At 39.0% G+C, this 17291-nt stretch overlaps 2 protein-coding genes across 3 annotated transcripts in view; one reads left to right on the top strand and one right to left on the bottom strand.

Moving 5' to 3' along the window:
* relch (RAB11 binding and LisH domain, coiled-coil and HEAT repeat containing) overlaps nt 1-3517 on the bottom strand; it is a 34957-nt gene extending 31440 nt beyond the window's left edge. Inside the window, exon 1 of the mRNA XM_061713831.1 lies at nt 2959-3517. Coding sequence (XP_061569815.1) covers nt 2959-3424 — 466 coding nt within the window. The 5' untranslated portion in view covers nt 3425-3517. The remainder of the gene's footprint in view (nt 1-2958) is intronic.
* Nucleotides 3518-3991: 474 nt separating this feature from the next.
* Nucleotides 3992-17248, top strand: pign (phosphatidylinositol glycan anchor biosynthesis, class N). Of its 2 annotated transcripts, none has more exons than XM_061713833.1 (29): nt 3992-4545; nt 4876-5196; nt 5376-5497; nt 5645-5743; nt 6029-6135; nt 6459-6583; nt 6714-6844; nt 6948-7067; nt 7158-7198; nt 7309-7368; nt 7523-7615; nt 7816-7871; nt 8115-8193; nt 8430-8612; nt 8718-8857; nt 10004-10103; nt 10258-10350; nt 12373-12464; nt 12832-12937; nt 13121-13229; nt 13393-13495; nt 13631-13733; nt 14056-14142; nt 14340-14395; nt 14826-14901; nt 15197-15270; nt 15563-15605; nt 15770-15822; nt 15978-17248. In XM_061713833.1, the coding sequence occupies exons 2-29, from the start codon at nt 4970-4972 to the stop codon at nt 16099-16101; spliced, it is 2802 nt and encodes a 933-aa protein (XP_061569817.1). In that variant the 5' UTR covers nt 3992-4545; nt 4876-4969; the 3' UTR covers nt 16102-17248. The 2 variants fall into 2 exon arrangements, with proteins under 2 accessions (XP_061569817.1, XP_061569816.1); XM_061713832.1 differs by having other exon boundaries at nt 4873-5196.
* Nucleotides 17249-17291: the final 43 nt, after the last annotated feature.

Genomic DNA, 17291 nt, shown 5'->3' with positions numbered 1-17291 from the left:
TAAAGTGTCTCTTTGTAAAATAAAACAGAACAGGTGTCATTAAAGCCAGGAGACTGAAGCTTTCCCTCCATTTTTCCTAGCTTCAGCTCCATCCCAAAAACTCTCCCATCGAGACACCTGTAAATTCCTCACCAGTAATCTCACTGTGATCAGGGGGAACAATGAGACAGAAGAACGGTTTGCTGTTGCACAACTGCACCAACTTACTTGTCATAGCGGACACACAGACTCCCACCTTTGGAAAGTATTATTCACTCACTCCAAAATGTATAATTATAAGGCTGATTATTTTTTAATAAAATTAACATGAAATAAACTCATCTGAAGGATCAGTAGGTTAGATAAGTTTTGAAATACTCTATTTTCTACTAGTGATCCTTGCTCTATTAAGTTTCTTTTTAAAAGGTCAGCTTAAATTAGAGGACTTGTCAGGCTTTTTTGTTCTTCTTTCCTTTTTTTGTCCCTTCCATTATGGGAGACACATTCTGCCCTTTACACAAGTGGCTACAAAGGATCCTAATGAGATGCTTTGGTCAAAATGCCACAGAAAAAACAGTACAACAACTTTCTTTTCAACAGCAAATTGACATACCTTTTCTTAGCAACTGGTTTTACAGTGTGGAGTAAACCACTCAACTCCTTTCCAATCTACCCATGTCTTTAGATGAGTCTACCTTATTTGATATGTATCCACAGAAACAAGCTGTACAGAGGATTGCATGAAATTAATGAGCATAATGAGCCTGCACAGCAACTACAAAGTCCCTACCTTATTGCCAATTAAAAATACTTTAATATAACATCTGCAGTGAAAGATTTTTTTTAAAGATTAGTTATTTCAATCTCTAAAAAACAGACAGAAAAGAATTACCATAAGAAAATCATTAGGTCTGTTTTTTTTGTTTGTTTATGTGTAAAAATAACTATATAATAACTTTTCTTCATAATAATAATAATAATAATAATAATAATAGGGAGTATTTCCTTATCAAATCTCTTCTGTTAATTTAGTTGACTTATTTCATTATAGGTGCAAGCAAGTTCAGCGAGACTAATTTTAATTTACTTGAAATAGAGCCACTTGTCCAGTTTCACCACTCATATTCCCTTCTGTCAAAATAATAAACACATGCTCATTAATGCTGAGATCAAGTTCATGCAACTTCTTGAACTCGCCAGCAAGCTTTATTGATGGGTTGAACCGTAGCCATGGTTACCATTTACATGACAAGTCTGTTAATGCGCCTATAGACTCTTTCTAGTCATCATGTGCTATTTATTCTGTAAAAACATTTGTTAGAAATGAATAGAGACAGACAACTGCAACCAAAATGGTTATTATGTTATGTTACAATGTACCTACGGTATCTTACAAACTCCAAAGCCAGAAAATGAAGCTTGACAAACCATTCAGAAGATCTAATGCCTTTTGTATCCAACAGCAACGATTATGTTAACTACGGTCTCCTCTTCATAGTCAAACGACTTTTTTAGGGGATTACTGTTATGAACTGAATAATTATAATAAATAAAAAATTGGCTGTTCAATTATTACCTGCCATGTATCTCCCTGTAGCTAGAACGACTGACCTCTCTGTGGCCTGAAGAGAGGGGTGTTTCCTACCAGAGCTCCATTTCATTATCAGAATCACAATCAGGTTTATTTGGCCAAGTCGGGTCAAACAAGACAGGGAATTTGACTCGGTTATTTTCACTCACTGTACAGTAAATAGACAAATGACAGCTCTTATTAACATATATAAAATTTAAAAAAAAGTGAAAGGTGCAGCAGTATGTGCAATATCATATGTGCAATATCTGCCAGTCTACCTCACACACACTCTACCTGCTTTTTTTGCACTATTTCTTTTCTTTCAATCTACTGTATATACTGCTCATATTTCTGTAATTATATTTTTTTTTTCACTTTTTAGTCTCTTTTTACCCCTCCCTGTACTGCTGCCAACAAAATAAGTTTCCCCACTGAGGGAGAAAATAAAGGATTATCTTATCTTATCTTATAAGGTAGAAATGGTTATTGAAAGGTGCATTGTTACAGCATATGATTGTGGCTATTATTATTATTGCACAGTGATTATTACCGAAGTACTACTGATCACAATTCATCTAATCCCAGCAAGTGCATTGTATGTTATGTCTAAAGGCTGATTTATGGTTCCGCGTAGAGCCTACGGCGTAGGTGTACGCCTACGCCGTAGGCTACGCCGTAGGCTCTGCATCGATTTAACGCAGAACCATAATTCAGGCTTAAGTCACATATTTGTGATTGTGCTGTGTTCTGTTTCTGCCATGACAAATGAGCAACAAACCCTGTTTGATAATTGCGGCCCTCGAGCTGCAAACTGATACCTGGAGATCAGGGGTGCAGATCCGATGTCAGGATTGGGGGGGACACCAACATGATTTTAATTTTACATTTTTTGCCAATATGCAACTCATACCATGCCATAAATTGGTCCATTGATCCACCAATTGATTATTGAAAAGGCTTAGTTGAAAACAGACGCATACGACCGGGAGGAGGCAGGAAAACAGCGGAGAAGTGAGCCACATGTTGGTACGAATGTAAACAGAACGTTGACAAAAAGTCATTGTTGAGCCAGTCAAAAATTTTAAAAATATTAATTCAGACTAAAAAAAAAAAATGTATGGAGTAGCAATACTTTCATTCTGTACACCTCAAAACGCACCGTGGATGTATTATTTTCTTTTAGAAATCTATTTTTAATAAATATTCTACATACTCAACCTTTAAGTCTGAAAATACATTTGTTCAATTTTGAATAATTTAGGGTATTTTTATTGGGGGGGACAATTTTCAGAAATTGGGGGGGACATGTCCCCCCCGTCCCCCCCGGGATCTGCACCCATGCTGGAGATCAATAATTGACTCCCCTAAAAACAGCGTTATAAGGAAGCTGTATGTGCAGCACTCACTGAGCGGTCCTCCGGGGGCCAGAGCCTGGTCCCGGGCGGGCGGCGTGCCGCTCTGCCGCTCGAAGTTGCCCGGGTTGGAGAAGTAGTCCCGGAGCCGCGGCAGCTCCCTGCCCGCCTCCAGCAGCTCCGTGTGCAGCTCCAGGGCCGTGAGGATGTACTGGTCCCGCAGCAGCTGGGCGGCCACGGCGTCCACGGACAGCCGCGGCTCCCCTGCGCCCCCCGCCCCGGGGCTGAGCAGGGCGGCGGGGCCGGCTCCAGCCGCAGCAGCCCCGGGGCTGGTGCGGCTGGAGCCGGCCCCGCCGCCCTCCCCTCCTCCGCCGCTGCTGCTGCTGCGGGGCTCGGCTCCTGCAGGCGGCGGCCCCGGAGCCCCCCCGCTCGGGCTGCTCTCCCCGCAAACCGCCTCGTTCACCCGCCGCTCGGCTTCCTCTTCAGAGTCGCTGAGATTAAACGGGTTCACCGACGCCATTTTTACACTATAATGATTTTTTTTTTAGCAACCTACAGTAAAGCGGCTGAGCTAATCAGAGCCACTTCTTCCTGAATGGATAGTGGTGGTTTCGATGGCTTTTACCAGGGAAAGTAATGCGAGGTTGTGATTGGCTGCGTTCGGCGGAAGTTATTCCAAAGCCCGCCCCTTTCGTGGGATAGAAGAAAATGATTGGATATTTCTGAGGTTTGACAGCTGACAGGTCATCTTAGCTGTTGCCGCGTTCCATTTGTCCTCGGAAGTGGGGAATTCCCAGTTCCCAGTCGGAATTTTCAACTGGAATGCCCCTCGAAGTGGGATTTCCCACTGGGAAAGTGGGAGAGTCTTCACCACCCCCGAGTTCACATTCCAAGATGGCTGCCCCGGTTGTAAACAGTAGAAGAGAGCTCTTTAAAAATTCGTAGCACTTCATTCTAGTTTTGGTCACACTAAATCAGTCGTATACAAGTATTGTTCGGCATATATATGCTGCTATAGTGTAATTTACATTTTTCATGTGGTATATGCGAACTACAAACTTGTTTACCTACTTTGTAACTGGAACGCTGATAACTCGGCTGTGACGTAATTCCCAGTTCCTAGTTCCGACTTCCGAGGTAAATGGAACGCAGCACATGTTAGCTGTGTTTTGGGAAAAAAAATGAATAATACAAATATCAAATGAAACTGTAATACAAATATATAAAAAACTATTAAGTAGAAAAACGTCAGGTTATTTATTTTCTAACATCGGCAGAGAAGCCGCTGAGGAAAAACATTGTAGTTTAACTACATTACCCACAATGCAATTCTACAGCATCAAATGCGTCAAGTCACAACAAGGAAGTAAATGCTCGTGCTGCCTGTATTTCTTGTAGTAATCTTATTAGAAAGAAGGCAGTTGATTTTGTAAAACCACCCACGTATAGAGAAGATGATCTCGTTTCGAGCAACCGAGCCTCATTAACTCTGGATCTGTTTGTGTACATAGTGGTCCATGTACAAATTTACATTGGACAGTTAAATAGAAGAAATGCTACACACAGAAGTAACAGATACTTTTGCCCTGCCATTCTTTGACAAGCCAGCATGCCACCTTTGTAAACTTACTCTACAAGCAGGTAAGACCACTTTTTTTTTTCCTCTTCGCATTATGTCTCACATATGACATATGCTGACAGTATGATAACACATGAGGTAAAATCAAAATGATTTATTTATTTATTTATTTTGGTGCACAGGCTAATGGCATATGGTGTACGGATTAGTTCTGTCCTTAAGCAGCCTTTCCACTGCATACTTTAGCTTAACTAATGCTATTCTTAAGCTAATATCAATTTAATTTGATCCAACTTCTTACTCTTATGTCTAAAGTCAGACTCTTACAATGTTAGTATTTACATCCATGCTTTTCTTTTTCTCTTTATGTCTTTGTCTTCTTATTATAGCAGGAATCTTCCTCCATTCTTCTTCTTTTCTTTTCTCTTTTCTTCAAAAACCTTCTTGTGGCTGTTCTTCAAAGGCAGTTCAGTGTGGATACTCAGAATGAGGACGATCACGTTTTTCCTGATTGGACTGACAGTCCATGTGGTTTTCTTCCTGTCCATCTTTGACATCTACTTCACATCACCATTGGTCCATGGCATGACCCCCCAGTCGACGCCACTGGAGTCCCCAGCCTCCAGACTGGTGCTGTTTGTGGCAGACGGCCTCCGAGCAGACAGTCTTTTCACACTACTACCAAATGGCTCATCTAGAACTCCATACCTGAGGTTAGGACGTGCATCCAGAGAAGTGAGCTTAGATGTGCATTCTTTAGATGTGTATTTAATAGGACAGCAACAGAAGCAGTATTACATTTATTGTGATGATTATTATGTTAGTATGTGTGTTCTGCAGGGTCTTTTTTGTCACATCTGTTAATGTACACATTTCTATTTTCCAACATCAGGACAGTAATAGAGGGGACTGGTACCTGGGGCGTGTCCCATACGCGTGTGCCTACTGAGTCTCGGCCTGGTCATGTTGCTCTGATCGCAGGCTTCTATGAAGATGTCAGTGCTGTCGCTAAAGGTAGGTGCAATTTCTTGATTTTTCACTATTGGATTGATCAAAATGAGTTGGTGTTTTACTCTTATTTGGTTTTTATCAGTCTTTGTTCTATATTACCATTGTGGCTCTTTGTGGTGACATTTGAACTTTTTTTTTGCACGTTTTCAGGCTGGAAGGAGAATCCTGTTGAATTTGATTCAGTCTTTAATGAGAGCAGATACACCTGGTGCTGGGGAAGCCCAGACATTCTGCCAATGTTTGCCAAAGGTACACAAGCGCATACGCTCTCACCAGTCTTTACAAACTGAAGCGCTACACTATTTAATCCAGAGGAAAAGTATCACAGATATCATCTTGTATTTTGTTATCCATTTGATTAAGATTTGATCTCTTTAAATGTTTCTACCTTTTGAAAATGTTGTGATTATATCACTCAGACCATCATTGCACTAAATAGGATTGAAAACATTTTAGAAAACGTATGGACAGATACAATTATATCAGACTAGCATTTTTGAACAGCAATTGATCTCAAGTCTTTGGTGCTTCCAGGTGCTAGTGGGGATCATGTGTATACCCACACATATCCAGCAGAGCAGGAGGACTTTGCTTCCACAGATGCCTCCAGGCTGGATAGCTGGGTCTTCTCTCAAGTCAAAGTATGTTTATGGAAATAACAACACTAAAGATGACTGTTTTGATTAAACTATTGATTGATTAGGCTTCCATGAAATATTATAAGCCATTTGCATTGCAGATATTATCTTTGTCATGTTCAATGTATGATGTTTTAAAAAAAAAAGATTCTCTCATGGTAAATTGTCAAATCTCTTCGAGTTATTACTAAAACTATGACTTCTATAAATCTTTTTGGAAAATAAAGGACTTGTGTGCAATAGCACTGGTTTCTGTTGTTGTAATGAGTGAAGTTTTGCATGCTTATCCCTAACTTCAAGCCAACAACACCTCTTCTTTGTAACAGTCTTTCTTTGGGTCAGCAAAGTCTAACTCCACTCTAAAAGCCCATCTACTTGAGGATAAGAACATCTTATTCCTGCATCTGTTGGGAATAGACACAAACGGTCATGCTCACAGGCCAATGTCGCAGTGAGTTGGTTACTTTGAATTTTTCTATACCTGTCTGGCCTCTGGTAATAATTTTGTTTGCATTTGCTCATATTGTACTTCTTTGAACAACGTCTTGTATTTTGTCTTTTCTTTCTTTCTTTTTTTGCAGGGAATACCTGGACAATATTGGTCTGGTAGACAGTGGTGTTGCTGAGCTCGTGTCTGTTGTAGAGGAGTTCTTTGGGCATGATGGCAGAACAGCTTATGTTTTTACCTCTGATCATGGCATGACAAGCTGGGGTAAGACTTTTTTCTGTGTTGGTAAGCTTGGAAAAAAAACAAACAAATGTATAAAATTAACTGCAGTTATTGCATTTTCTTTTTCTTTTTCAAATACCTCTAGGTTCCCACGGTGCAGGCCATCCCTCTGAGACACTCACCCCTTTAGTTGTGTGGGGAGCTGGGGTTAATAATGCCCAGAGAGTCACAGAACCCCAACCATATGAAGATAGCTACCTACAAGGTACGCCTAAAGTATTTATTTCACACCCAGCTTTTCCACTATGTGTCTTATTGAGTTAACACTTCACATCTGTCCTCCTGTTTCTGTCAGAGTGGAATTTGGAGCACATTCGTCGAGTTGACGTCAATCAGGTAATGATCACAACAAAGGAACTATGTATAAGTGAGCATCACTAAGTGCTACATGTGTACAATTTTTGGTTCTTGTGAAGCTTTAATATTTATGCTTTTCTATTTTTCAGGCAGACATTGCTCCACTCATGGCTTCTCTTGTTGGTTTACCCTTTCCTGTTAATTCTGTGGTGAGTCAGAATGAATAAAAGACAGATGAAACCTTCCAATTGTTTTTAATACATGAAGTTCTATGTCACCATCCAAAAATCGATCATGCAAGCACACTTAAGTTCTGTTTGTTTTACAATCCATGTGTCTGTATGTGTATTTGTGTCTGTTCAGGGTGTGCTACCTCTCCTCTACCTTAACAACACTGACCAGTTCAGGGCAGAGAGCATGTACACCAATGCTATTGAAGTGCTGGAGCAGTTCAAGGTATCAGAGCTCTCAGTTTCTACCGTCAGCAGCTGCTGTGTTTGCCAGTAACTGTCCTGAGCAGAGGAATATGAGCCAGGCTTAGATTTGCTTTGGAAACTTTGTTGTTAACCTCTTAGTTTTGATAGGTAATTATCTCATTTATTACACGGTGTGATTGAACAGTGATGAAGCTACATGTATATCTATATTTTCTATAGATGAAAATGAGCCAGAAAAAGGATACAACCTTGTCTTTTCTCTTCACGCCGTACCAGTAAGTGCAGAAAGGGAAGCAATGCTTTCTACTATTAGCAAATAAGCTGGGAACACTTTAGTGGGAATAGCTTTTAAAAATCTCTGAAAAAAGCCCATAGAATATTTTCAACGAGGGTTAATCAGGTCAGTTGGAGTAACTCGTGTGATTTGTGTATGTTTAAAGGCAAAGCGTGCCCTGTTTCTGTCTGCATAATAAAGAAAACGTTTCCAGGGGTGTTGATTTGTTTCTCTGTTTTCTCAGACTCCTGACTGAATCAAAACAAGCGGAATTTACCCACAAGGCCCGAATACTGATTCAACTAGAAAAGTACCATGACGCTGTAAGTATCAGCCTGCATCTAATTGGTAAATGAACACAGAAACAGCAGAGCTGAAGCCAAATGTGGATTTGTTTTACTGACTCTTAAGGAATCAAGCTCATTTTTTAACACACTGCTTACAGTGGCAGCAAACCAGAGTATAAATAAAGTCCAATTTCATCTGTTTTGTTTCTATTTCCTCTGTTATATTTGCTTTTACTGAAGCATGTGGTCTTCCCTATTGCGTCCCTCAACAGATTTCGCTGTGCCGGTCGCTGATATCCCGTTCCCTGGAAGGCCTGGTTTACTACCACACCTACGACAGGTTCTTTCTGGGCTGCAGTGTGGTGCTGGGGTTCGTAGGCTGGACCTCATATGTCATCTTAGTCATATTGAAGACTCACGCCAGCCTCAACAGACACCCGAATCTCACTAAACAGGTTGGGACAGTAGAGAATTACCCCCCAGTGTCTTTCTTTTCACCAAAACAACCCTCTGAAACTTGAATGTCTTGCTCAGTGGGAATCGCTCCTCTGTGTGTGCAGATTCCCAGCCCGAGCGTGGCATGGCTGTGCATAGGTGTGACAGCGGTGATCACAGCGTTCCTGCTTATCCAGAGAAGCCCCATTACCTACTACATTTACTGCCTGCTGCCCGTCCCTGTATGGTACTCTGTTTTTAAAGAGTGAGTAACAAACAAATATAAACAAATGTGAATTAGATAACAAGACGATGCGTATCTGCAAGGCATGTACAATAATGTAACTATAAAATATGCTAAGTTTCTGCACCAAGTTCTTTGAGAATGCTGGAACAATGAGAAATGCGTGCTAGCAGTCACAACTAGGGTTGCCACCTTTCAGAAATAGAAATAAGGGACGCCCTGATTTCAGCAGCGCAGGAGCCAAAAAAAAAAAGCCCTAAAACTTCTAAACTGAATAAAAATTTGTTTATTTTATATGAAAAACAAAATGCTTTGATTTAAAGTTTAAAATGCTTTAATAGCATTGAACTTTCATGACTGTAGAGACAGACAACCATATAGCAACTGAAATAGCCTCCTATGCTACGTATGTCCACATCAGCCCAGATGTATAATATACATACAGGTGAAGAATATGGTGTAAAAGTTAATTTATTTCAATAATTCAACTAGAATATGGTGGTAAAAGTTAATTTATTTCAATAATTCAACTAGAATATGGTGTAAAAGTTAATTTATTTCAATAATTCAACTAGAATATGGTGTAAAAGTTAATTTATTTCAATAATTCAACTAGAATATGGTGTAAAAGTTAACTTATTTCAATAATTCAACTAGAATATGGTGTAAAAGCTAATTTATTTCAATAATTCAACTAGAATATGGTGTAAAAGTTAATTTATTTCAATAATTCAACTAGAATATGGTGTAAAAGTTAACTTATTTCAATAATTCAACTAGAATATGGTGTAAAAGTTAATTTATTTCAATAATTCAATTAGAATATGGTGTAAAAGTTAATTTATTTCAATAATTCAACTAGAATATGGTGTAAAAATTAATGAAAATACGGGACAAATCGCGTCCCATATTAGTTCAATACGGGACGCAACATTTTTTTCTCAAATAAAGGACAATTCCGTATTTTACGGGACGGGTGGCAACCCTAGTCACAACAGCTAATGAAACTATGCAGATACAGATCTATGTCTGGCACAGGAGGACTGAGAAGTTAATTACATCTTTTAAAGTGACATTTCTCTTATGTACATGGATAAGGATGGACTTGCATGTTGTTGTTTTTTTGTAAATCACAGGAAAAGTAATATGATTCATGATCTATTTTAGGTCTGGAGCTCTAACAGATTTGATTCGTTCAGCACCCTCTCTGCCGCTGTTGAAATGTTTGGGCTATTTTGTGCTGGTGGCGTTTGGGATCGAGCTGCTGGTAGGAATCTTTTGATCTCTTGTCTGTGTTTGTGTACAGTCAAAGACACACAGTCTAACTGTTTCAGTTTAGAGCAACAAAATCAGTCATCCAGGGGTGTTGGTTAGCCTTCAGGGCATCTGTCACCTGCACTGTTTGCCTCTGCTGCCCCCAGGTGGTGAGTTTCTTCAACCGCGCCGTGCTGACTGTGGGGCTGACGGTTCTCTCTCTGTGGCCTTTCCTGTCGGGACTTGTTGCTAAAGCCAAGGTAAGTTTGTGCTTTTCCCCAATCATCTTGAAAACAGGTTAGGTTGAGTTTAGTATTCATTCATGATTTTGATCTCTTAATTTGCCTGCACCTACACGTTATTGGTCTTCTCACTGAAAGGGGATTTTTTTTCTTAAAAGAATAAAAACTGTTTAAGCCTTTGCAGCCTTACTGTCCTATTCAGGCGGTTCCACGACTGTTTTCACCATGATTCATGTGACCAAAACATATCACAATCAGTTTATGAACTCGGTGTCTGATGGATAAACTTCAGGATGCTTTTTTAAAATTTCTACCTGTTGGCTTTGGTGTTCCTCTCTGCACTAGTGTGCATTCTAGGATAGTTCAGCCCATTACTAACAACTACATTGTGCTTGAAAGCATTCAGCCAAACCAACGATTGAGAATAAAAGTAACTGATGATATCAGTTTACTTCAGTGTGCTGTAGTTGAAGCTTGATTTGTTGCATGTGCTTGTCCAATCCTTTCATATACTCAGTTCTCACTAATATTATTTATGGCTCAAGGCTAAGACTTTATAACATTTAGTATGAAATAGTTTAGGGACACATGTAAAACTGACACACAGCTCAGTTAGATACATTTCTCAAATTTTAACCATAAATCTGACAATTGTCTTGATGGCAGACGAGACTATCATTCAATTTTATGCCATTTCCTTTAGACAGTTCTCTGTATCTCTTTGGGTTCATGAATGGCAATACTTCCTTTTGTAAGAAAATACGTTGTGTTGAATTTAGCTTTCATTTCGGGCTCTTCTGAAGACAGAGTGGTAGTTTCCTGCTTACGAAATGCTCTGTGGAGAAGTGATGCGTTTTTCATTATTCATTACCTGGCATAGTTTTTGTGTTACACTGGTTTTCTTTGTTTGGTTTTTGTTTTTTTAATGTTTAACTATGAATTTATTTTCTTAACTGAGAGCAACCGGTTTTCTTTATCAAACTTGGTTTTTCCTGCGTTTTTGGCTCCAGAGCAAGAGCAGAAATCACAAGTCATTCACTTGATGCACCGGTGGAATGACGTTAATATCTTTTAGAATGCAAACACCTTGACTAAATAGTGGATAATTCCCTAAAGTCATCCCAGCTCAGGCATCTGTCTCTTAATGTTTTTCAACACGAAAATAAAAGTCTGGCTCAAATCAGCCTGGAGCCCTGCAGTCTGCGTAATGTGTTGCACAGAGTGTACTTTGTGTGCAAATTTGCATTTAAATATTTGTACAAAGTTCTATGACAAATTTCCTATTAAAAGCGTGGGGCGCGTGGGTGTGGCGTCAAGGGACGTTTTGAACTTCCCAAAAACACTTGGTGTGAACAGGTGCTGATAAGACAGGCTTGTAATCATCTGGCATTTTTGCTAAGTCATGTCAGAGATATTTCACTACAACCTCAGGAAATTGTGTCAGAGTTTGAAAAAAACAAATTTTGTGATGGGAATTTCAACATCTGTGTCCATTTTGAGTATAGCACTTAATACATCTTTATAAATATGGCTATTTTTTTTACAAGAAAATTGCAATGACTTATGAAGGTATGCAGATATAATGACTCGATGGGGGGCGATCACTAAATATATGTTTCATTTCATCTGTGAGATGGGTCACAAACTAGTTATTAATATATGTGTAGAAAAATCTAACAAAAAATTACATTTTCAGCATCTTTTACCCTCCAAAGTTGCTTCTTAGGGATGTCTTTGGATACTGATATATGTATCAGATGGTGTTTGGATATGTTAAATGGTAAGTCATCGACTGTCTGCTCTGTGTTTTCTTGATAAATATCAATCCATCACTAAAATATTAGTACACACAAAACCTAAAAAATTATATCAGCTTCTCTAAGGGAACAAAAGTCCAGACCTGTAGTCTCCTAGAGTCCAAAAATTTTACTTGCAAACTGGTTTATGTACATGTTAATTTTCACACGCTCACTGAGTTAAACAAATGCTCACAGTCAGTCAGTCCCACTTGCACTCATATGTGCTTCTGTTTCTGTGTAGTTCCGGTCATTGAGCTGGTTTCTGGGATGTCTGTGTTTGGCTGCCTTCCCCTTGATGCCGGTTGTGGGTAGAGAGCCAAACTTACATCTTGTGTGAGTACTTCCTTCATTTGATTACATTTGACACAATAGCCGTCACAGTTCCACATTATAAAAATACTCGGAAAATAGATTTATGTGAAGTCAGTTACAAAGAACTATTTCACTTCGCTATAAGTGTGACACATAAGAACGAAGCAGCAACCAATTACCAATGCAGACTGGGGGAAATTACCAAAGATGTTTTTTTTCCACCTAATTGGAAACTAAAGATTTCATCTCTACTACAGTGGAGAATATTGAACAACAAACTAGCAGCTTTTTAAAAATGTAGCTTTAAACAACACCCATGCAGACACACCAAAGCGATGCTCCTAACATCTCTTTGAAAATGACTAACGTGCAACGTTTGTGTGTTCAGTACCTGTGCAGGTCTGCTCACGCTTTTTACTTCAGCCTGTTACCTCTGGTCGTCATGGAGAAGGACACCGCTGCACCGTGGAGACCGGCCACAGTTTTTTATCCAGGTAACTTCTACGCCGCGTCGTGATTGGTTTGTGTTTTTGCGTGGGTGGATATATGAATGATTTTTCTTCTTCTTCGTTCAGTATTGTGTGTGGGTGGATATGTGAATGAATGTGCGATTCCTTTTTTTTTTCCCCTTCATCAGCACTTGATATAAATCATTTCTCTCCTGTCACACCCTCCAGATGCTCCTTGCGTGTGTTTGTGCATTCGTGCCGTCTCTCACACACTCCAGCCTGCAGCAGAAGCAGGGCCTGCCTCTTCTTAATCAGATCATCAGCTGGAGCACATTAGGTAGGCAGGTGGAACTTTGTGTTCAATTAAGCATGAATTCAACTGAATTCATGTTAGGCTTTTGTTAATCAGATACATAAAAAAGTTTAAATGCATCATGCAGTCTTAGTTGACCTCCTGGCTCCAAGGTCCAACCTCACTGCCGTCTCTTCTCTTTTCTCAGCATCTTCTATCTTTGTTCCTCTGCTGAGCTCGACCCGCCTGTTCCATCGGCTCCTCAGCATATTCTTGTCTCTCACGTCTACGTTCCTACTGCTGAGCACCGGGTAAGACGAGACGCAACATTTCACACATTTACCCATCAGCGCTTCAAATTCAGTCTTTTATTGAGTTTTACCACCAGAGCATATTTATAGAAAGTCACCCAACTTTCCTGTTTTTTGTTTCGTTTTATCACCTAGGTCAGAGGCTTTGTTTCCTCCAGTGTTGTCTTGGTTAATGTTTGTGTGGATCAACATTGAGCAGGAAGCCTTGCTCGCTCAAGGTGTCTCTGGCAGGCAAGAGGTAAAATGGGAGGATGGTACATTTTGAAAAGTGATGCAAATGTCACGTGTGTTTGTTTATTATAGGATCCAGACACATGTCTATTTATTCTACTTTTTAATATATATTATTTATATATATTTCTGGCCTGCTTTCTTTTAGTCATAAGGCTTTTCCTGCCAGCTGTTTTAGCGACCAAACAAACAGGGTTGACTTCACATCCTGAATGCTTTCACAATGATCTGCATGTAGCCACACTGATCACTTTCTTGTGTTTCTGTGTGTGTGAATTGACTTTGTGGCATGATTTTATATGCTTTTTCTGTCTTTTTTTTTTTGTCAGCTGTCAACAATTGATTTTTCAGCAAACATTGACATCACCAAGATCCGACAACTGAAGTTGGATGATATCAGAAGATCGTATTTTTTTGTATCCTTCATACATTGCAACAATGGAAGTAGCTGAAGCACAAAAACATCCAGACAAACGGGCACAGGGGAAGTGCTTTAGTCCCAGTGGTGTCCACATGTGTCTCTACCCAGATGGCTTCTTTAAACGTTTTCAAAAAATAATTTTGAAGAGTATAATTACAAAAAAACCTTCCCTTGACTGTACATCTTTCCCAGGTATTTTTTATAATAACAGCTTTCTTTGGGACTGGGAACATAGCTTCCATTAACAGGTATGAAATATATGTATCGTCTCTACCTATATAACAGTCTGCGTCTGTTAATGTGTGAGAGAGCCAGGAGCTTCTGATTTATGGGGACATTTTGTTTTTTTCGGTTACAGTCAGCAAGAAATTAATGTTTGTTATGCATCATTTGAAGATGTATTCTGCTCCTTTTCCTCTCTTTTTTCATAAGCAATCCATCATTTGACTACAGGAAGGAGAGAAGTGAACTGTGAAAAATTAGCATCTACTCTACAGAGTGTTATTTGCATTGTTTAGACAAACTTGCTCTAGTTTGTGTATTGACATCAGGCAGACCTGTCCACCCACCACGTACTGATTCTAGGCCTCAGTATCAGATTACCACTCATGACAGATATTTTGATCTGGTTTTGTCCAAATCTACTCACTCTGCCTTTTCTTCTTCTTTTTTTTCTAGTTTTGACCCAGCCTCTGTTTATTGTTTCCTCACCGTTTTCAACCCCTTTATCATGGGAGGGCTTATGATGTGGAAGGTACTGAATTTTAAGTGATTTCTTTTTATATAGTATGCTGTGTTTCTGGGAAGAACACTTGGTTCTACAGAGCTTACTCAGTCATATTTACATATTACTTACATATTTATCGTGGTCTTATATATTTGTACAGCTTTCATTCGTATGATCTTTGTTGAAACCTTTAACCAAAACCTAACCTCCCTCATCTCCTTCTCATCATAATTTAAAAAAGGCTGAAATGTTTGCATCATTATTGTCACCTAATTAGATTTATTTAGGGTTATTTGTCAAATCCATTGTTTTTCTCCTCCAGGTTATTATTCCATTCATTATTGTAATGTGCACGTTTGAGACCATCCAAGTTACGACACAGCTATCATCCAGAAGGTAAACTCTTAGATGCTGCAATCAAAATAAGGATGTTTTATTTTTATTGGTCTGATGGATGCAGAGCTGCTTATTGTTCTAAATTTGAGTTATACATGAATCTTAAACTGTTCCGACTCAGATAACAACAGTAAATGAGCCGATGTGAACAAAGTTTCTATATAATGAATGTCAAGATAAATGTGTTTTCCATACTGAGCCTGAAGTATACAAGCATCATAGTGGATTTCAGATCTTAAATTTTTAATGCTTTCAATGAATGAATTTCTTGTTTCTTATGATTCCTTTTCAGTTTGTTCCTCATCGTCCTGGTTATCTCTGATGTGATGGCTTTGGTAAGGTCTTTCTTGTCAGTTTGAACAGTTTTGGTTTGATGCTACATTAAAGGTGCACTGCAATCTTTATTCCTTGTGGATTTTCTTCTCTCCACCCCTTTTCTGTTAATATGACTGAGAGCTTTACACAATAAATGTATAACTTCCCTGTTCCTTCTCCTTAGCATTTTTTCTTCATGGTTCAGGACTACGGTAGCTGGTTGGACATTGGAACAAGGTGAGTTGACTGGGAAGCACATGCTTTCCAAGTATTTATTAATCACTCATTTATAGTTTAACCGTCACCATCTCTCCTTTGTGTCCTGGCGCTGTTACTCGTGGGATCTGGAGCACGCACACAGGTTAACCTAACATTCTTTATCTTTTTTCCAGCATCAGCCACTATGTGATAGTGATGTCGATGACAATCTTCTTAATGGTGCTCAGTTTGGTCACCCACATTCTCACCTCAAAAAGACTAATCCTGTGGAGAACATCCAAGATGCACTTTCCCTAAACAATGTATAAATAATGTACTAGAGCTTTTGTTCCTATTTTAAATATTTTTAAAATGCGTTTTTTAGGTAAAGATGCAGGATTTTGCACAGTGCAGTGTATTACTTACTGGGACAATTATCATTGCACATTGTGGTGTTTACTGATGTCTTTGGTGCAAACATGCTTAGTCTCAGCTTTTTTCATTAATCATTGATGAATTTTATTAAAGTTTACTTGAATAATTCACTGTGAATAAAGCCTTTGCCAAGACTGTTGAAGGGTGACCTGTTAACCCTTTAAGTGTAACACTGTTCCCTGTAAATGCATCCCTGTTTACTGTAGAAACAAACAGCAGAGTTTCGACTTATTGTAACTATATATTTACCAAAAAATTAAGGTTTCAAAAGGACATGTTGTTTAGTTATCAATCATTTTATCTGAAATGTAAATGCAGTTTTCCAACAATATTTACAAAACCTCTGACCTTCTAACGTCAAATCAGACTATTGCATCAATTTTTGATCAATTCTAGATCATATATACAACTTGTGAGAAAAAAATTAATAATTAATTTGCTGTAACAGCAAATTTGTGGTTACAGCCTACTGGTTACAGAGGTGGGCTGGGATCTGGAGGACCCAGGTTCAAGCCCCTGGATTGCAACTAAAATTAACCACTTTGGACCCCTGAGCAACACATGTACAAATGGCAGCCCACTGCTCCTAGTTTAACTAGAGATGGTTTAAATGCAGAGACCCATTGTGGGACTAATAAAGTTATTATTATAAAAAGCATATTTAAAAGTCTAAATGAATACAGGTATGGATGCAACGCAGAAAGCTGCTGGAAATGGCATGATAAATGTATGTCTTTACATGTACACCGGTTCTAATTAAACAAGAGTTGAAGTGCATGGCTTAATTTTGACAGGTCATTCAATAATTGACACATATGTCAACATCACAGCTCATAACACCACATCCTGATTTGGGCTACTTCTTCTCTTTTGACGTTAGCACTTTTTTCTATTGAGTGTACACTCTTCTGTTACAAAGGTGTGACGGGGTAGAACATACTCTCTGCAGGGTCACTTTCTTGAAATACAGCATTTATAATGTTTAGATATTTTTGTTTTCCTCTTATAAAGTCAGCCTCTATAATTGTAACGTGTTGCATCCTTGTGTCTTCATTTTTCTTTAAGATGGGGTG

This window comes from Cololabis saira, chromosome 22, assembly GCF_033807715.1.
Source record: "Cololabis saira isolate AMF1-May2022 chromosome 22, fColSai1.1, whole genome shotgun sequence".
Classification (NCBI taxonomy): domain Eukaryota; kingdom Metazoa; phylum Chordata; class Actinopteri; order Beloniformes; family Belonidae; genus Cololabis; species Cololabis saira.
This window is presented reverse-complemented; position numbering and strand designations above follow the sequence as displayed.

What these genes read in the sequence shown, in the direction of transcription:
- pign (XM_061713833.1), top strand. Translation starts at nt 4,970, where the DNA reads ATGAGGACGATCACGTTTTTCCTGATTGGACTGACAGTCCATGTGGTT. An exon ending in GGGTCTTCTCTCAAGTCAAA is followed by an intron (nt 6,136 to 6,458) that starts GTATGTTTATGG and finishes TCTTTGTAACAG; the next exon opens with TCTTTCTTTGGGTCAGCAAA. An exon ending in GGCCACAGTTTTTTATCCAG is followed by an intron (nt 12,938 to 13,120) that starts GTAACTTCTACG and finishes CACACCCTCCAG; the next exon opens with ATGCTCCTTGCGTGTGTTTG.